This window comes from Nyctereutes procyonoides, unplaced genomic scaffold, assembly GCF_905146905.1.
Source record: "Nyctereutes procyonoides isolate TBG_1078 unplaced genomic scaffold, NYPRO_anot_genome, whole genome shotgun sequence".
Taxonomy (NCBI): domain Eukaryota; kingdom Metazoa; phylum Chordata; class Mammalia; order Carnivora; family Canidae; genus Nyctereutes; species Nyctereutes procyonoides.
Window position 1 is genome coordinate 38,124,837 of NW_026575146.1, and position 13,119 is coordinate 38,137,955.

Below are 13,119 nucleotides of genomic sequence, written 5' to 3' on the forward strand. Positions count from 1 at the left end.
AAAAGGCAGAACAGAGAGTAGGGCTTGCTGTGGGGGCTGTGTCCTTGTGCCCTCTGTCACTTGTTGGGCAAACACTGACCAGGTGTCAGAGGGTCTAGATGACAGCACTTAACACATGTTGAGTATTTACTATAGGATGAACCATTGGAAATTGACAATACTGAGCCTTTTTAGATCCCCCCAAAATGGCAATCCTCTGTGATTCAACCCAATACATGTATTCTAATTGATTTGCACATATTCATCACACTATCCCTGACACTCAGCTATAAAGTAGAAACTATGGTGTTATCCTTCCCATGTTATAGTGAGGAGACCAAAGCTCACTGTGCTTGTGTGACTCTCTCAAGGTCACACAGTAAGTTGAGGAGTCAGGATGGGATTCAAATCCAGGCACTCTGGCTTCCAAGCTTACTCCCTAAACCACAGATTATTCTCTGGAGAGAGCCCAGGCCTGCATTCTCAGATGGCGTTTCTCTAAAATGAGGCAGGACAACCAGCCTTTGGCCAAGAAGGAACCGGGGCTATTGCCTTTCACTCTGGTAAAGTCATAACAGACTTCACAAAGCCCACATATTCAACCACTTCCTTTAATGGGTCAGTCCTTATCTGCAATCAGAGAAAGCGTTACATCATATTATTAGAAGTCCTCTTTGAAGCTGTATTGACACTTCAACCAGTTTTGAATAGTTCCAAATGAGCGACTTAGAGCTTCAGGCCAATCAGGAAGAAGATTCCCAAGCTCTTCTCAACTCAGGTGCGGGTTCCTGAAATGGCCACCCAATTTCATCTGGCTTTTAGACTCTGTCTCTTTGATCATGTGTGATCTCACAGGCTGGGTAATCTTCCCAGAACTCGCATTTTCATTATGTCATTCTTGGAACTGATAGTAGCTCCCCAGTGCCTGATGGTCACATGCAAACTCTTGAATCTGGCTTCTAAGGAACTCCATTACTTGGCCTGTGCTTCCTTGGCCCCCTTCGGTCTCACGGGTTCCTGATGGCTATCCTTTCCAGGAAGCCCATTCCCACTTAATGCCCACTTCCGCCATTAATCCACTATTTATGGCTTTGCTCCTTGAGTTCCCTTCCTTCCAGTTCTTTCCCAGTCTCAATGCTAGCCCTTCTTGCCATCCCAGCTCAAAGCTCTCACTTCTCAGTGGTCCTTCCTAGCTAAGCCTACCAAGAGTAACTCTTGGTCCTTACAACCCCGAGGATACAGCCTCAGGTTCTTCTATCTACTGTCTTGTAACCAATATTTCAACTCTGTAAAAAATATAGGAAGAACCTCACAGACAGAGAATGTCATCTGTGACATTCATTTCTTCTAGTTATCAAGGACCCATTCAGTGCCAAACCCTGTGGTGAACAGAGGTAAAGAAGACAGTCCCTGGGTTCAAAAGGCTCAGGACCCAGAAGAAAGATGCATTAGGTTAGACCATATGAAATTTGTTTGTTAGGTTAAAAATGGCCAAATATTGGCAATATAACATGGCTCATTCTATATGTGCTGCCAAAGCAAGCACTTACATGGCTCATTCTAAATATATTTGTCAAATAACATAGTAAGATCAGGGATGGAGAGACAACCAGAACATTTAGCGGGTACAGAGGAGGGTCATGTGCTTGTCAGGGGAGAACCTCAGACTCTTGGAATGCAGTGATACCTGCTCTGAATCATGAGGACTTGTAGTCACATGACAACAGGGAGGATATTCTAACAGAGAAAACATGAAAACAAGGCAAGGAGGTAAGAAAAAACAGGCAGACAGCAAATGTTATCGGCTGCATTATTTCTCCAAAATTTTTATTTTGAAACCCTAACCCCCAGTCCCTCAGAAGGTGACTCAATTTATAGATAGGGCCTTTAAAGAGCTAGACAATGGTTGGTACCCTTTACAAGAAGGCAACTGGTTGGTACCCTTTACAAGAAGAGGAGACTCAGACTTACAAAGGGTCACCAGGAGTGCAGACATGCAGAGGAAAGACTGCGTGAGGACTCAGAGAGAAGGGGCTACCCACAGCCACAGAGAAAGGCTACAGAAGAAACCAAACCTGCTGACACCTTGATCTTAGACTTTTATCCTCCAGAAGCATAAGAAATACATTTCCACATACCGGTCTGTGCTGTTTTGCTACAGCAGCCCCGCCAAACTCATACCGTGGGGTTGTATATGAACTAAGTGAAGTGGCTGTCCCAAGGGCAGGAGTGCTAGTGAGTGGTGCTGTGCCTGCTGTGTTAAGGAACCTGAGGTTTTTCCTGGAGACGAAGGGAAGCTTTTGGAGAGTTTTAAGCAACAAGGTGGCAGAATTAGAAGGTGTTTCAAGGCAGAGCTCTCCAGCAACAATGAAGGTGGATTTGGTGACTGGAGACCAAAAGATAAATTCGGAGGTTGTTGGATTGGTGGCAGCAAGTTATTAAGTTCTAACCAGGGAGATAGCAGTATTAGGAATGGAGAAGGACCCAGTGGAGAATACCTAGGAGGTAAGTTCACAGTGATGCTGAAGCCCACTGGGGTAAGGAGTGGAGTGGAGGGAGGAATTGGAAGACCCCCCGTTTTGACCTGGGATTAGCGTGGGAACCTGAGCCACCACCGATGAGATTGCTGCCATAGAAGGCGAGCAGATGGGGCCCAGGGAGTGGGGGTACCAATGTGAGATGCCCATAACACGACCAGGAAGACAAGATGTCAAGTGGGTAGTTAAGCAGTCACATCTGACCTAGAAGAGAGAGCAAGGCTGGCCTGGAGATGTGGGAGCCTCCAGCAAAGAGGAGGGGTGTTGCCAGCAATGCCCATGCCCCACTCACAATCTGTGGGGCCCCTTTATCGTCTCTGTGCACATCAACTCTTGGCATGCTCTCCATGACTCTTCATTAGATGTGGCTCTTGGCATGCTGAGCACGTTTTGCCTACAAACACAAGAGTCAGAAGTACCTGGGAACGTGTACCTGTCAAAGCAATGGGGACAGGTGCAGGGGTATACACAGTCTGGGCTATACCCTGGTGGGGACAACTATGAGACTGATCCATGCCACCTCCAGAGCCATCCTGTGTGATGTGACTTGATATCATGGCACCCTGGCTTGGCCTCCTCCTCTTCTCCTCACTTCTACTTCCCATCCTGGGCATACTTGCTACTAAATCTCTTCCACATGAATCTTGTCTCAGGGCCTGCTCTTGAGGAATCCCGCCTACAATAGTGGGTGTAGACGAGACCACTCTAGGAGGATGTGTGGCTAAGAGCAGAGCCCCCTGGGGAACACCAACTCTGAAGAGGTAGGGGAAGAGAAGGGCCCAAAGAAGGTGAGGAGGGACAGCAGAGGGGTACAGGAGAGCCAGAAGAGGCGCTGCCAGGAAAGCCAGGTAGTGGAGATTCCCAGAAGGAAGAGTTATCAATAGTACCAAACAAAGCAGAGGAGCTCCGATAATATAAAGACTGGAATATGTTTACAAAATCTGGTGATCATAAGGGCAAAATTAACTCAGGAAGAAAAATAGTTTCCCTAGACTCATGACCCTGGCCCATGGTCCAAAGTGATGGAAACTTCATTCTCCCCTCATATATGGATCCTCCCCTCCCTTCCTCTTCATGGGCAGAGGATCTAAAGCTCACTTAGACACATGTAAGTTCTAGATTTGCGTCAATGCACACACGTCGCCATTGCCACCTCTGGAATTAGAAACGTGTCTTGAGCTGTACTGAAACTGACAGTGGGCTCTTGGGCCTCCGAGAGGCCAGGGAGATGTGGATGTTGATGCATTTATAGAACTGAAGGAAGAACATGTTAATGGACTTAGTTTTCCCTGGGGGACAGGAGGCAAGAGGAGGCAGGGAGAGTGAGGAGGAGCAAGGTCTGGAACCAACACCAAAGGCCACAGGGAAGGGAGCTACCCAGGGGAGAGGGAAGGTCTTGGTTCGCAGCCTGCGGGGCTGGCGGTGCCTGAAGTGGGTGCATTGAGTCTGAGGCCCCAGGATGGAGGGGCGGCGGAGGCAGGTGTGTGACAGTGACAAGAGACTCTCAGAGGAGGGGGGCTTGACCACGAGGCAGGTTTGGGTGGTGGTGAGTGGATGAGTCCCCACATGTGGGTGGGAAAATACTGCTGTGTTCTTCAAGGATCAGAAATTAAAATTTTGAGAAAACTGTCAGAGGTGAAAGCTTCGTGTATTACCGGAGGTACACACTTAGACTAATCTCAAAAGTCTCGTTGTTTCAAATGGAACATGCAGCTTAGGCATCATGCAGACTCACAGAGCCAGCAGCACACACATTTCATCTTGGCTCCATCTCCAGAGGAGACTTGCATACTTGGGGCTCCCCTCGATTACTATGGGATGTCTCTGTGACCAGAGAATGAGGCATTTATGCAGAAGGAAGGACAAGATAATCCATATTTCTCCGGAATCATATTGTCTGTGGGGGCAGCAGCTAGGAGAAAGAGCCACACAGATTCTAGGCCTGTCAGCGCCTCCTCAACATGATGTATTTTCACATTTCTCTCAGCATGAGCTTGACTTTAACAATGAATCCAGAAAAGAGGGGAAGTGATAATAAATCACAAACAATAAAAACCAACAGCGATTTCTCCTGACCCCGTCGTAGCTCTTCCATCCCCAGACCGTCAGAGTATGGTAACAGAGTAAAGCACTTCAGAGAGAATGTGGGAATCCAGCAGGGCCCAGGGACCAGAAGCAAGGGAGCCTACAGAAGGCCCTTGACATCTTCAGCAGCAAAAGTCTTGACTGCTACAAGGTCAAGGGTGGGCTGGGGCTGCGAATGACAGAAAGGGAAGTGGTGGTGGCCAAGCAGAATGAGACAGTAATAAGATCAGCTTCGCCTGGCACACAGTTATGCCCAGAGTCAGCGGACAGGTGAGGGAGAGTCTGGGGAGGGCCACTGGGGTCTCGTCTGTGGGAAAAGCATCTTCAATAATGAACAAATGAGAAAAGGCTTGGAGTCAGTAATATGACCCCTAACCTTTTGAAACTATGAGCAAATTGGCATGCCTCGAGAGCCTGCAGCCACATTACAGGCCTCCCAGGCAGGGAAGGCAGAAAAGGAAAACACAGGAGCTGTTGTAACCAAATGAATCTTAACAACCAAGTCAATCCAGGACACAGCCGATGAGAGCCATGTTCAACACTAGATGTATGGGAGATACAATCGGAAAACAGTTATTGTAAATTACTAAAATTAGCAAGCCAGAACCAAACACTATTTAGTTTTTATCTTCTCACTTTGTTAATACTCCAATATCTATAATCAACACAACGTTGAGTTTTCTTTTTTCGTGATAGCTACCAAAATAATTCAGACACATGCACTCGTGTGTATAAAGACAAAGATTACGTGGTCTGAAGATACTTCTTTCTAACCATGACCTTCATGTCCTTCTACAGTTCAAGATACCTGCCATGGCTTTTTGGTTTGGTTTTGTTGTTTTAATGCAACTAAATGCTATATTGAGTTCCTTGAAGGCAGAGAGAGTATGTGGGGAAAAGAAGGTCGTTTCCAACCCTGGATTTCCAGGATTTCCATCTGTGTTCTGCTCTTTATCAGCTGTATGATGCTGGACACTTTAATCCCTCTTTCTGAGCTGTGAGTCATCTAAGTCATGAAGATGCTGAATAGCCAGCAGGGAGGTGGGGAAGGATTGGCAGCAGAGCAGAAGGAATCAAGGAGAGTGTGGCACACAGAAGCCAAAAGAAGAGAGTGTTTTTAGAAGGAGGGAGTGGTCAACCATATTGAAAACTGCTGCAAAGATGAGTAAGAGGAGTTTCCATTTCGTCTGTCCATACCAAGGAACTAGGAACATATCAAGACACAAACCAAGACTTCCAAATTGTTCTTGGTCCATCATTTCAAGACCATGGGCTATCTTGAAGGAGAGGGGAAAAAAAGATAGCATTTTTTATTACTGACTTGGTTTAAGCGACTTCTTTCCCAAGGTCTTATTTGCATATAAAACAAATAAAATCTGAGAACAAATTTTTATAACTCCAATTTGTTTCCACTTTTAGTAATTTCTAGGTTCTCTGTGCCCATTTAAGGGAGAATTCTAAAGGAAGGGATAAAGTAAACCTAGACTATATAATTCAGGGCAGGTTCAGAGACATTTCCTCTTCATTGTAAGTGCATCTGATAACAAATTTCCATACCGATGTGCAACAAATCTTTCAAAAGCAGTCATCTCATGGTTAGCCTAAATTTAGCCAAACACAATTTCTGAATACTAAGAAAAAGAAAAACAAATGCCATAATAAGCTTTCCAGCACAAGGGTCTAAAAATAGTGTATTTCTTCTCCCATACACATAGTCAAAGGTCTTGGCCATCAGAGGCTGGGCTGATCATAACTCCACCAAGTCCAGAGAGAAGGCTCTCCTCACGTGCGTACTGACTTCCCCATGTGCGGCTGGCCTGCTTATAAACTGGAAGCACATTTTACCAACTAATATTCATCATGATGCCCAGATGCCCAGCTCCTCCACTGGCTCCCCACCTTCCTTCCACCTCTTCCCTCTCTTCCCTCTCTCCCTGGTGATTTCAGTGTGCTCAGAATTTTAAGAATTTATGGACTGTTTCCATCTCTCTGGTGTGGTGCTGACTTGCAGACCTCACTAAGTTTTCAGTGTTGAGTGTCTATTTGGCATCCCAAACTTAATGCATACAAAACTGGGATTTTTACTTTTCTTTCCAATGTCTTGGCTGTTTCACCAAATGGCCTCACCATCTAATGAGCTGCTCAAGTCAAAAGCCTAGAGTTATTCTGGACACTCTCATTTCCCTCTTCTCCACACTCAATGACCAAAGACCCGCCAGCTCCGTCACCCAAACATGTCTCTGATGGATCTGCTCCCTGCATCTGCCACCACCACCGCCAGGACCTCTTACATGGGTGATTGCCAGGTTCTAAACCTCCACCTTCCCATCCTGCTGCAGCCTGCAGTCCATCCCCCAGTGGCCAGAGTAGCACTGAAAACACAAGACCTATCAGGATCCCTGCTGCAGGCCCTGGAGCACCTTGCATTGCACTGTGGCATAAGGCCAGCTGGGGTGACTCCTGCCTGCCTCTCTCTGCCCATCTGACCCTCCTTTCTGTTCCTCAAGCACCAGCAGGCCAAGCCCTTTCCTGCCTCAGGGCCTTTGAGTCACCTTCCGGATCGTGCCACTTCTCACCATCTAAAACTAGCCATGAATGCAACGGGGTCCTGCTAAGTGGGAGCTGTGTGAGAGCACGGACCCCATCCACATGGGTCACAGGTACAGCCATCCCACTGGTTGAGTGCAGAGGTGTGCATACTGCGGTGCTGGGTGGGGAATGAGTGGGGAGAGTGGGGCTCCTGTCTCTGGATCTAGCTTTCCTAAATAATGGATGAGTCAGAGGACTGCAGAGGTTTGTATGCAAGCCCCTGGGGGTGTGGGGAGGGACATTTCTTCATGGGAAGAAGAATGGCTGCACCCCAAGCAGTAGGCTGTACAAAAGCACCAGCCAGCCTCCTTGGGGTTGGGCTGGGCTTGGTGCATTTCCCTCAGACTTTGGCCTCAGTAGCCAACCACTGTGGAGTGGGGATGCTTATTTAAAAACAACTGAACTGCTTATACCCCAAAGGTAAACTGGCCTTTAGGGTTGTCGCCTAAAATGGGGAGCGACTGCTGGATGGCTGTCTTCCCACCTGTCTGACTGCATATTCCACACACTTGGCTGTAGTGGAGAAGGGGCTTCTGTTGTCATAGCAATCACAGTATTCCTGGGGCCAAGGCTTGGGGTTTCAGATAAACAACTATTTAGAGAAATAAATAAAATGAGCAAAGTAGAGAGGGGCAAAAACAGAAAGATAGCAAGAAGCAATCCTACCAGGAAACACACTTTGGAAAGCAAACACAGGAGCTAGGAGTGCAATCTTCCCCAGGCACAGGAGTGGCCTCCTGCTAGGATGACCCAAAACAAAAGGCCCCATTGACACCAACATCTGTTACTACTAAACACTTAGGACTCAATATTTTCCTAAAGGTTTGTTTTTTTGTTTTTTCTTTTAGCTTTAAAGGGTTACTGTCTGTAAGGCTACCAAACCCCAACCTTGTCCAAGTCCTCAGCCACCACACAGAGTGACTATTTGAACTTCAAACAAAGAATTTGCTCCTGGAAATAAATGGCCTTGTGTTTGTTTTTTCCTGAACAAGAGATACCAGGAAAATGTCAGAAGGCAAATCTAAACCCACACCCCGAAAAATTTAAAACATAAGAACCACATCCCTGGGAGGATGAGTGACCTAACCTAATTTGATTTAAAAAGGAAACAGCTGATTTAATAGATTGCCAGGATGCATCTTGGAAGGGGAGGCAGAGGATGAGAAGGTAAAGAGATCACACAGCACTTTACCTCAACACCTGCATCTCCTCGGGGTAGTTCCGCACCTCATCCTGGAGGCAACGCCAGCGCAGATCAGCCTTCAGCTCCTGCTGTTCCCATGCCTCGTGGGGGGCCAGCTGTTTGGGCGACAGACACACAAACACATGTGCACAAAACACAGTCACTGTTGTCCTCGTGCGAGGTCACAGCCACCCGATAGAGCAGCTTGCTCAGTTGTAGGGTGATGGTACAGATGGCCTCCCTGCTGGGCCTTGCATCCCATCAGAAAAGTCAGTAGGCCAAAGGGGTCTGGGAGGTCCTCAGACGAAGCCACAGTGGCTCACTCTCCTGCTGGTGATGGAGTTGGGCCCGGCTGTTGGGAACCCACCCCACACACGCCCCTGACCCAGACAGAGCAGAATTCCTACATTTCCACTCTGATTCCATCCAGCCCTTTCCTGCTTTGTCTTTTCTGCACAAGGTGGGGAAGGTCCCCTCCATTTACCTCCTACTTTTCCCAGCCCTCAGTTTTGTTAAGGAGCCTGCTAATGTAGCCCAGATGATTCTGTTTGCACATAACCAGAGTGTACTCATTCTGGGGGAGGGGAAGGCCATCACACCCTGCCCTGCTGGTGAGAATCGTCTGTTGTCACTGGGCTCATGAGGCCCCATGGCTAAAGTCTCTGCAAGGAAGGGCGGCAGAACATCCACCTGGGAGGGAACTGTTAGTAATGACAGGCACTTCTGGAAATTAAAGATCCTTAACAGTTCATTCAACAGATATTTACTGAGTCTCTACCAGGCCCTGGGTACATTATGGACACAGCTCATACCCTGAGGAGTTCAGGAAGACTGAGAACACCAGCCATCAGAGTGCAGTGATGATACAGGTGAGAGAAGAACTGAGGTGCCCTCTGGCCAGCCAGGTGAGTACAAAGGCTTCCCTGAGGAGGTGGTGGGACCTGCACAGGTGCCCAGGAAAGCAGGAGCCAGCCTGGGGGGAGAAATTTCAGGAAGAGGAAAAGCCTGTGCAAGGTTCACGGGGCCTGGGAAGAGTGTGATGTGTTTAGAGAACGGTTAGGGATGTAGTCAGGCCAGGAGCACACTATTATCTAGGGAGAGACAGAGGTGCCAGGTAGCCAGCAGAGACCAGATGATCCACAGGTCCTGTGTACTCTGTTGCTAGGAACCAAAAATTCACATGGTGAAGTCCTAACCCCCCAATGTGACTATATTTAGAGATAGGACCTTTAAGGATTAGGATTGACAGGGTTATCAGGGTAGGCCCTGGCCTAATAGGACTGGTGTCCTCACAAGAAGAGGAAGAGACACCAGAGCTCGCTCTCTACATGTGCACAGAGGAAAAGCCATGGGAGCACAGAGTGAGGAGGTGGCCATCACCAAGCCACAGAAGAAAAGTCTCACCAGAATCCAAGCCTGCCGGCACCCTGTTCTTAGGCTTCCAGCCTCCACAATTGTGAGAAAACGAGGGTTGTTCAAGCCCTCCTGTCTGTGGTATTGTGTTACGGCAGCCTGAGCTAAGACATCTGTGAAGGAAGCTAGACTTTATCCAGGTCAATGACGAGTTATATGAGGCAACCTTGCAATTAACCCAATTCCCTTCTCCCTGGTGAATGCCACGCCAAGAGGAATGCCACCTTCTATCTCCTCGTTCAGTGGTGTCCCCCACCCACCCACCCCTGCCCGCCCCACTCTGCTTGCTAATGTTTAGTGCTGCAGAGCCCAGTCTTCTGGGCAGCCCAGTGGCCAACATGCCTCATCGCCTCTTCCCTGGAGGCATCCGCTGCTAACCAGGAGAGCCCCATGAGCCAGCCCACCTTCCCTGTCCTGAAGAGCCCTCCTCTCTTGCTTGGAAATTGGAAAGTCTGCTGCAGACACTCATCAGGGACCATGAGCACCTCAGTCCCACCCTTCAAGGAAGGGGCTTGAATAATCCATGTACTCTGGAAGTGCTTCCAAGCTTTGAGCTGGAGCCCAGAATGGCTGCTTTGCTTCAGACCAAAATGTTTTCACATATTGAAGAGATACTGCCTATACCCTAGAGGATGATGAGGTGCGTTGTCCCCTATGCCAGGTTAAGGGAAAGAAGAATAGAGAAACCTCAACTCCTACTTTCTCTTTGAGGCTCATATCAGAAGTCACCTTCTTCAAGATTTCTGGACCAGCTCAGGCCTGACCTCTTCCACCTTTGAAATCATACAATATTTGGTGTTTTGTTTTTGTTTTTTTATACTTTATTCATTTATTCATGAGAGACAAACACAGAGAGGGGGAGAGGAACAGACACAGGCAGAGGGAGGAGCAGGCTCCATGCAAGGAACCTGACGTGGGACTCGATCCTGGGTCTCCAGGATCACACCCTAGGCTGAAGGCGGCGCTAAACTTACGCTGAGCCACCCGGGCTGCCCAATACTTGGTGTTTACCTCTCTCTTCTAACATATATTCTTCTTCCTTTTACTGTGTATGCTTTTCCTTTTCATTTCATTTCTTTTCTTTTTTTTTTTTTTTTTTTTTGGTGTGTGTGTATGCTTTTCTTATCTTCACAGTTAAACTATGACCTCTTTCAGAGCAGGGCTGTGTCTTACTTGTCCTTTTATCCCTACAGGTCAAGCACAGAATGGACACACAGAAGGCATGCAGCTGTGATGTGAGGCCAGATTGGCTTCATGTCTATCAGTGGAGAAGGACATATTCAGGGCAGTAAGAGGCAGGACCCAAGCAATGAGACTCAGGACTGACCCTCTGGAAGCTCTGGAAGTATGGGCAGGGGCCAAGGCAACGGTGGAGTGCTTTCCAGGGATCCAGGGATAAAGGCCAGAGAGATCATCGTTAGATGCCTGAAATATACTCATGATTACCAAGAACAGCACAAATCTGATTGTCTCAGGGCTGAAGCGCCCCAGAGAAAGGATGATGATATTGGCCTTAAATTATTTAACCCTTGCTGAATGCCTACTGTGGGTCAGGTGGGTGGTGGGAAATATAAAGAGAAAGAACAGAAAAGGAGAATGGGCATTTCCCGTATGAGCTCCATGTGTCATTCAGAATTATCCCATTCACTGTGCCACCTTACACATTCTTAGGCACATTTTCCGAATGAGGAACCTGAGGGTCAGAGAGGCCATGTAACCTACGTACTTACAGAGCTGGTGAACAGCAGGGCTGGGATTCCCTGCCTGGTCTGAGGCCAAACCCCTCCACTTTGCCCAAATCTGCCAGTGGCCTCTCTCCACCATGTGGCAGAGGACACACATGCACACACTGCTGGCCAAAGTGCAGGGGGAGTGGGAAGCTGAATAAGAAGCAGCTCCACTTGGAAGGAGGTCATAGTCTAGTTGTGAGAATAGAAGAAGAAAAAAGTGAGGGAAAAGAGTTAAGTACCAAATACTGTGGGAGTTCAAAGCTTCTAGAAGAGCAAGTGCTGCGAGTGGAATGGTCAGTCTGGGCTATCCAGAGAAGGTGACCTCAAGCTGGTTAGTGAAAAATAAACAGGATTGCAACAGGCACAAGGAATTTGAACAAAATCATACAGGTATGCACAAACCTGAGGATTTCAGAAAATGTTAACTAGTCCAGTGCATAAGGGGTAGGGATGGCAGGGAAAAGAGTGACCAAATAATAGGAACTGAAAAATAAGCAGGAGGCAGTTTAGCTGCCATATCCTCATCAGAACCGACAGTCAGTTCTTTAAAATAGCGGTTGTAAACTGGGAAAGTGTTCCCCGCACCTCTGGGTATGTTGAGTTGGCATAATATTTTTTTAAATTACTAAATTTCACATAAATATCCATATTTACAACTTCCTTTAAACAGATAGAGTCCAGGCGCTATGGAGCCGCCCCACTGACACCACCACAATTGGTCTGGGCTGAGGGGAGGCTGCCACTTTATCTAAGTCCTCAGCACTCCCTAACCTACGGCACTGCCCGCTTTATTCTTCATGACTTGCCAGCAGACATCTTGAGATTATGCCTCCTGATTTAAATTTTCATCTGATCAGCAAAAAAATAAAACTGAGCATAGTTGGTGCCACCACACACCCTTCTCTCCCAGTCTTTGTGCAAATGTCCACCACCCTCAGAGCTGCCTCCTCTCGGTGCCTCCTAAAACTGAGTCTCCCCACCACTGTCTGGCTGGTTCACCTGCCTTCATGGCGCTCACCACCTGACACGTTATGGATGTGTTTGCCTGTTCCTCTATCCTCAATCCTGTCCCTACAGTGAGATGTGCCCAGGGCTCTCCTTGAATCAGCTCTCTCCTTAGCAGACCGCACAGTCCTACCACACGATAGGCCCTCTCCATATCCGTGGAATGAACAGATGCCTACAAATTGAACCTGACTCCAGGTTGGGAATTGCTTAGGGTTACTATAAACCTACCTGCTGCGCTTTGGCCCAGAACACGTCTTCCAAGTGAGTGGCAAACCCTTCACTCAGCCACTCCTCCGTCCAATCCCGGGCCCCAATGGCTAGGCCAAACCAGGCGTGAGCGATTTCATGGCAGAGCCGGGTCCCACAGAGATGGTTCATTCCTATCAAGACGCTCTGAGAGAGGAAAATGATGTGTGGGCTGTGAATAATGGGGGAGAAAACACACAGAGGCTTGTTAGAGCCTGCCCTTGAGGCTGCCCCATGGGGCGTCTTTCTCAGCCTGGTGAGCCTGTTATTATCATGCGCATGCTAGATCATGACCGGTAGGCTTGCAGCTTAGATGCTTTCAGAAATAAATAAAGTGGCGGTTTACATT

The 13,119-nt window shown here is 47.9% G+C and overlaps 1 protein-coding gene across 16 annotated transcripts in view; it reads right to left on the reverse strand.

The window, feature by feature from the left end:
- Window positions 1-13,119, reverse strand: part of AOPEP (aminopeptidase O (putative)) — a 335,041-nt gene that overhangs the window by 132,442 nt on the left and 189,480 nt on the right. For all 16 annotated transcript variants that reach the window (XR_008662500.1, XR_008662501.1, XR_008662502.1 and 13 more), the window contains 2 exons: window positions 12,753-12,942; window positions 8,383-8,489 (listed from right to left, as the gene is read on the reverse strand). Coding sequence is in view for 9 of the 16 variants with exons in the window: in XM_055310035.1 (XP_055166010.1) it covers window positions 8,383-8,489; window positions 12,753-12,942 (297 nt within the window). In the remaining 7 variants the exon portion in view is untranslated. The remainder of the gene's footprint in view (window positions 1-8,382; window positions 8,490-12,752; window positions 12,943-13,119) is intronic.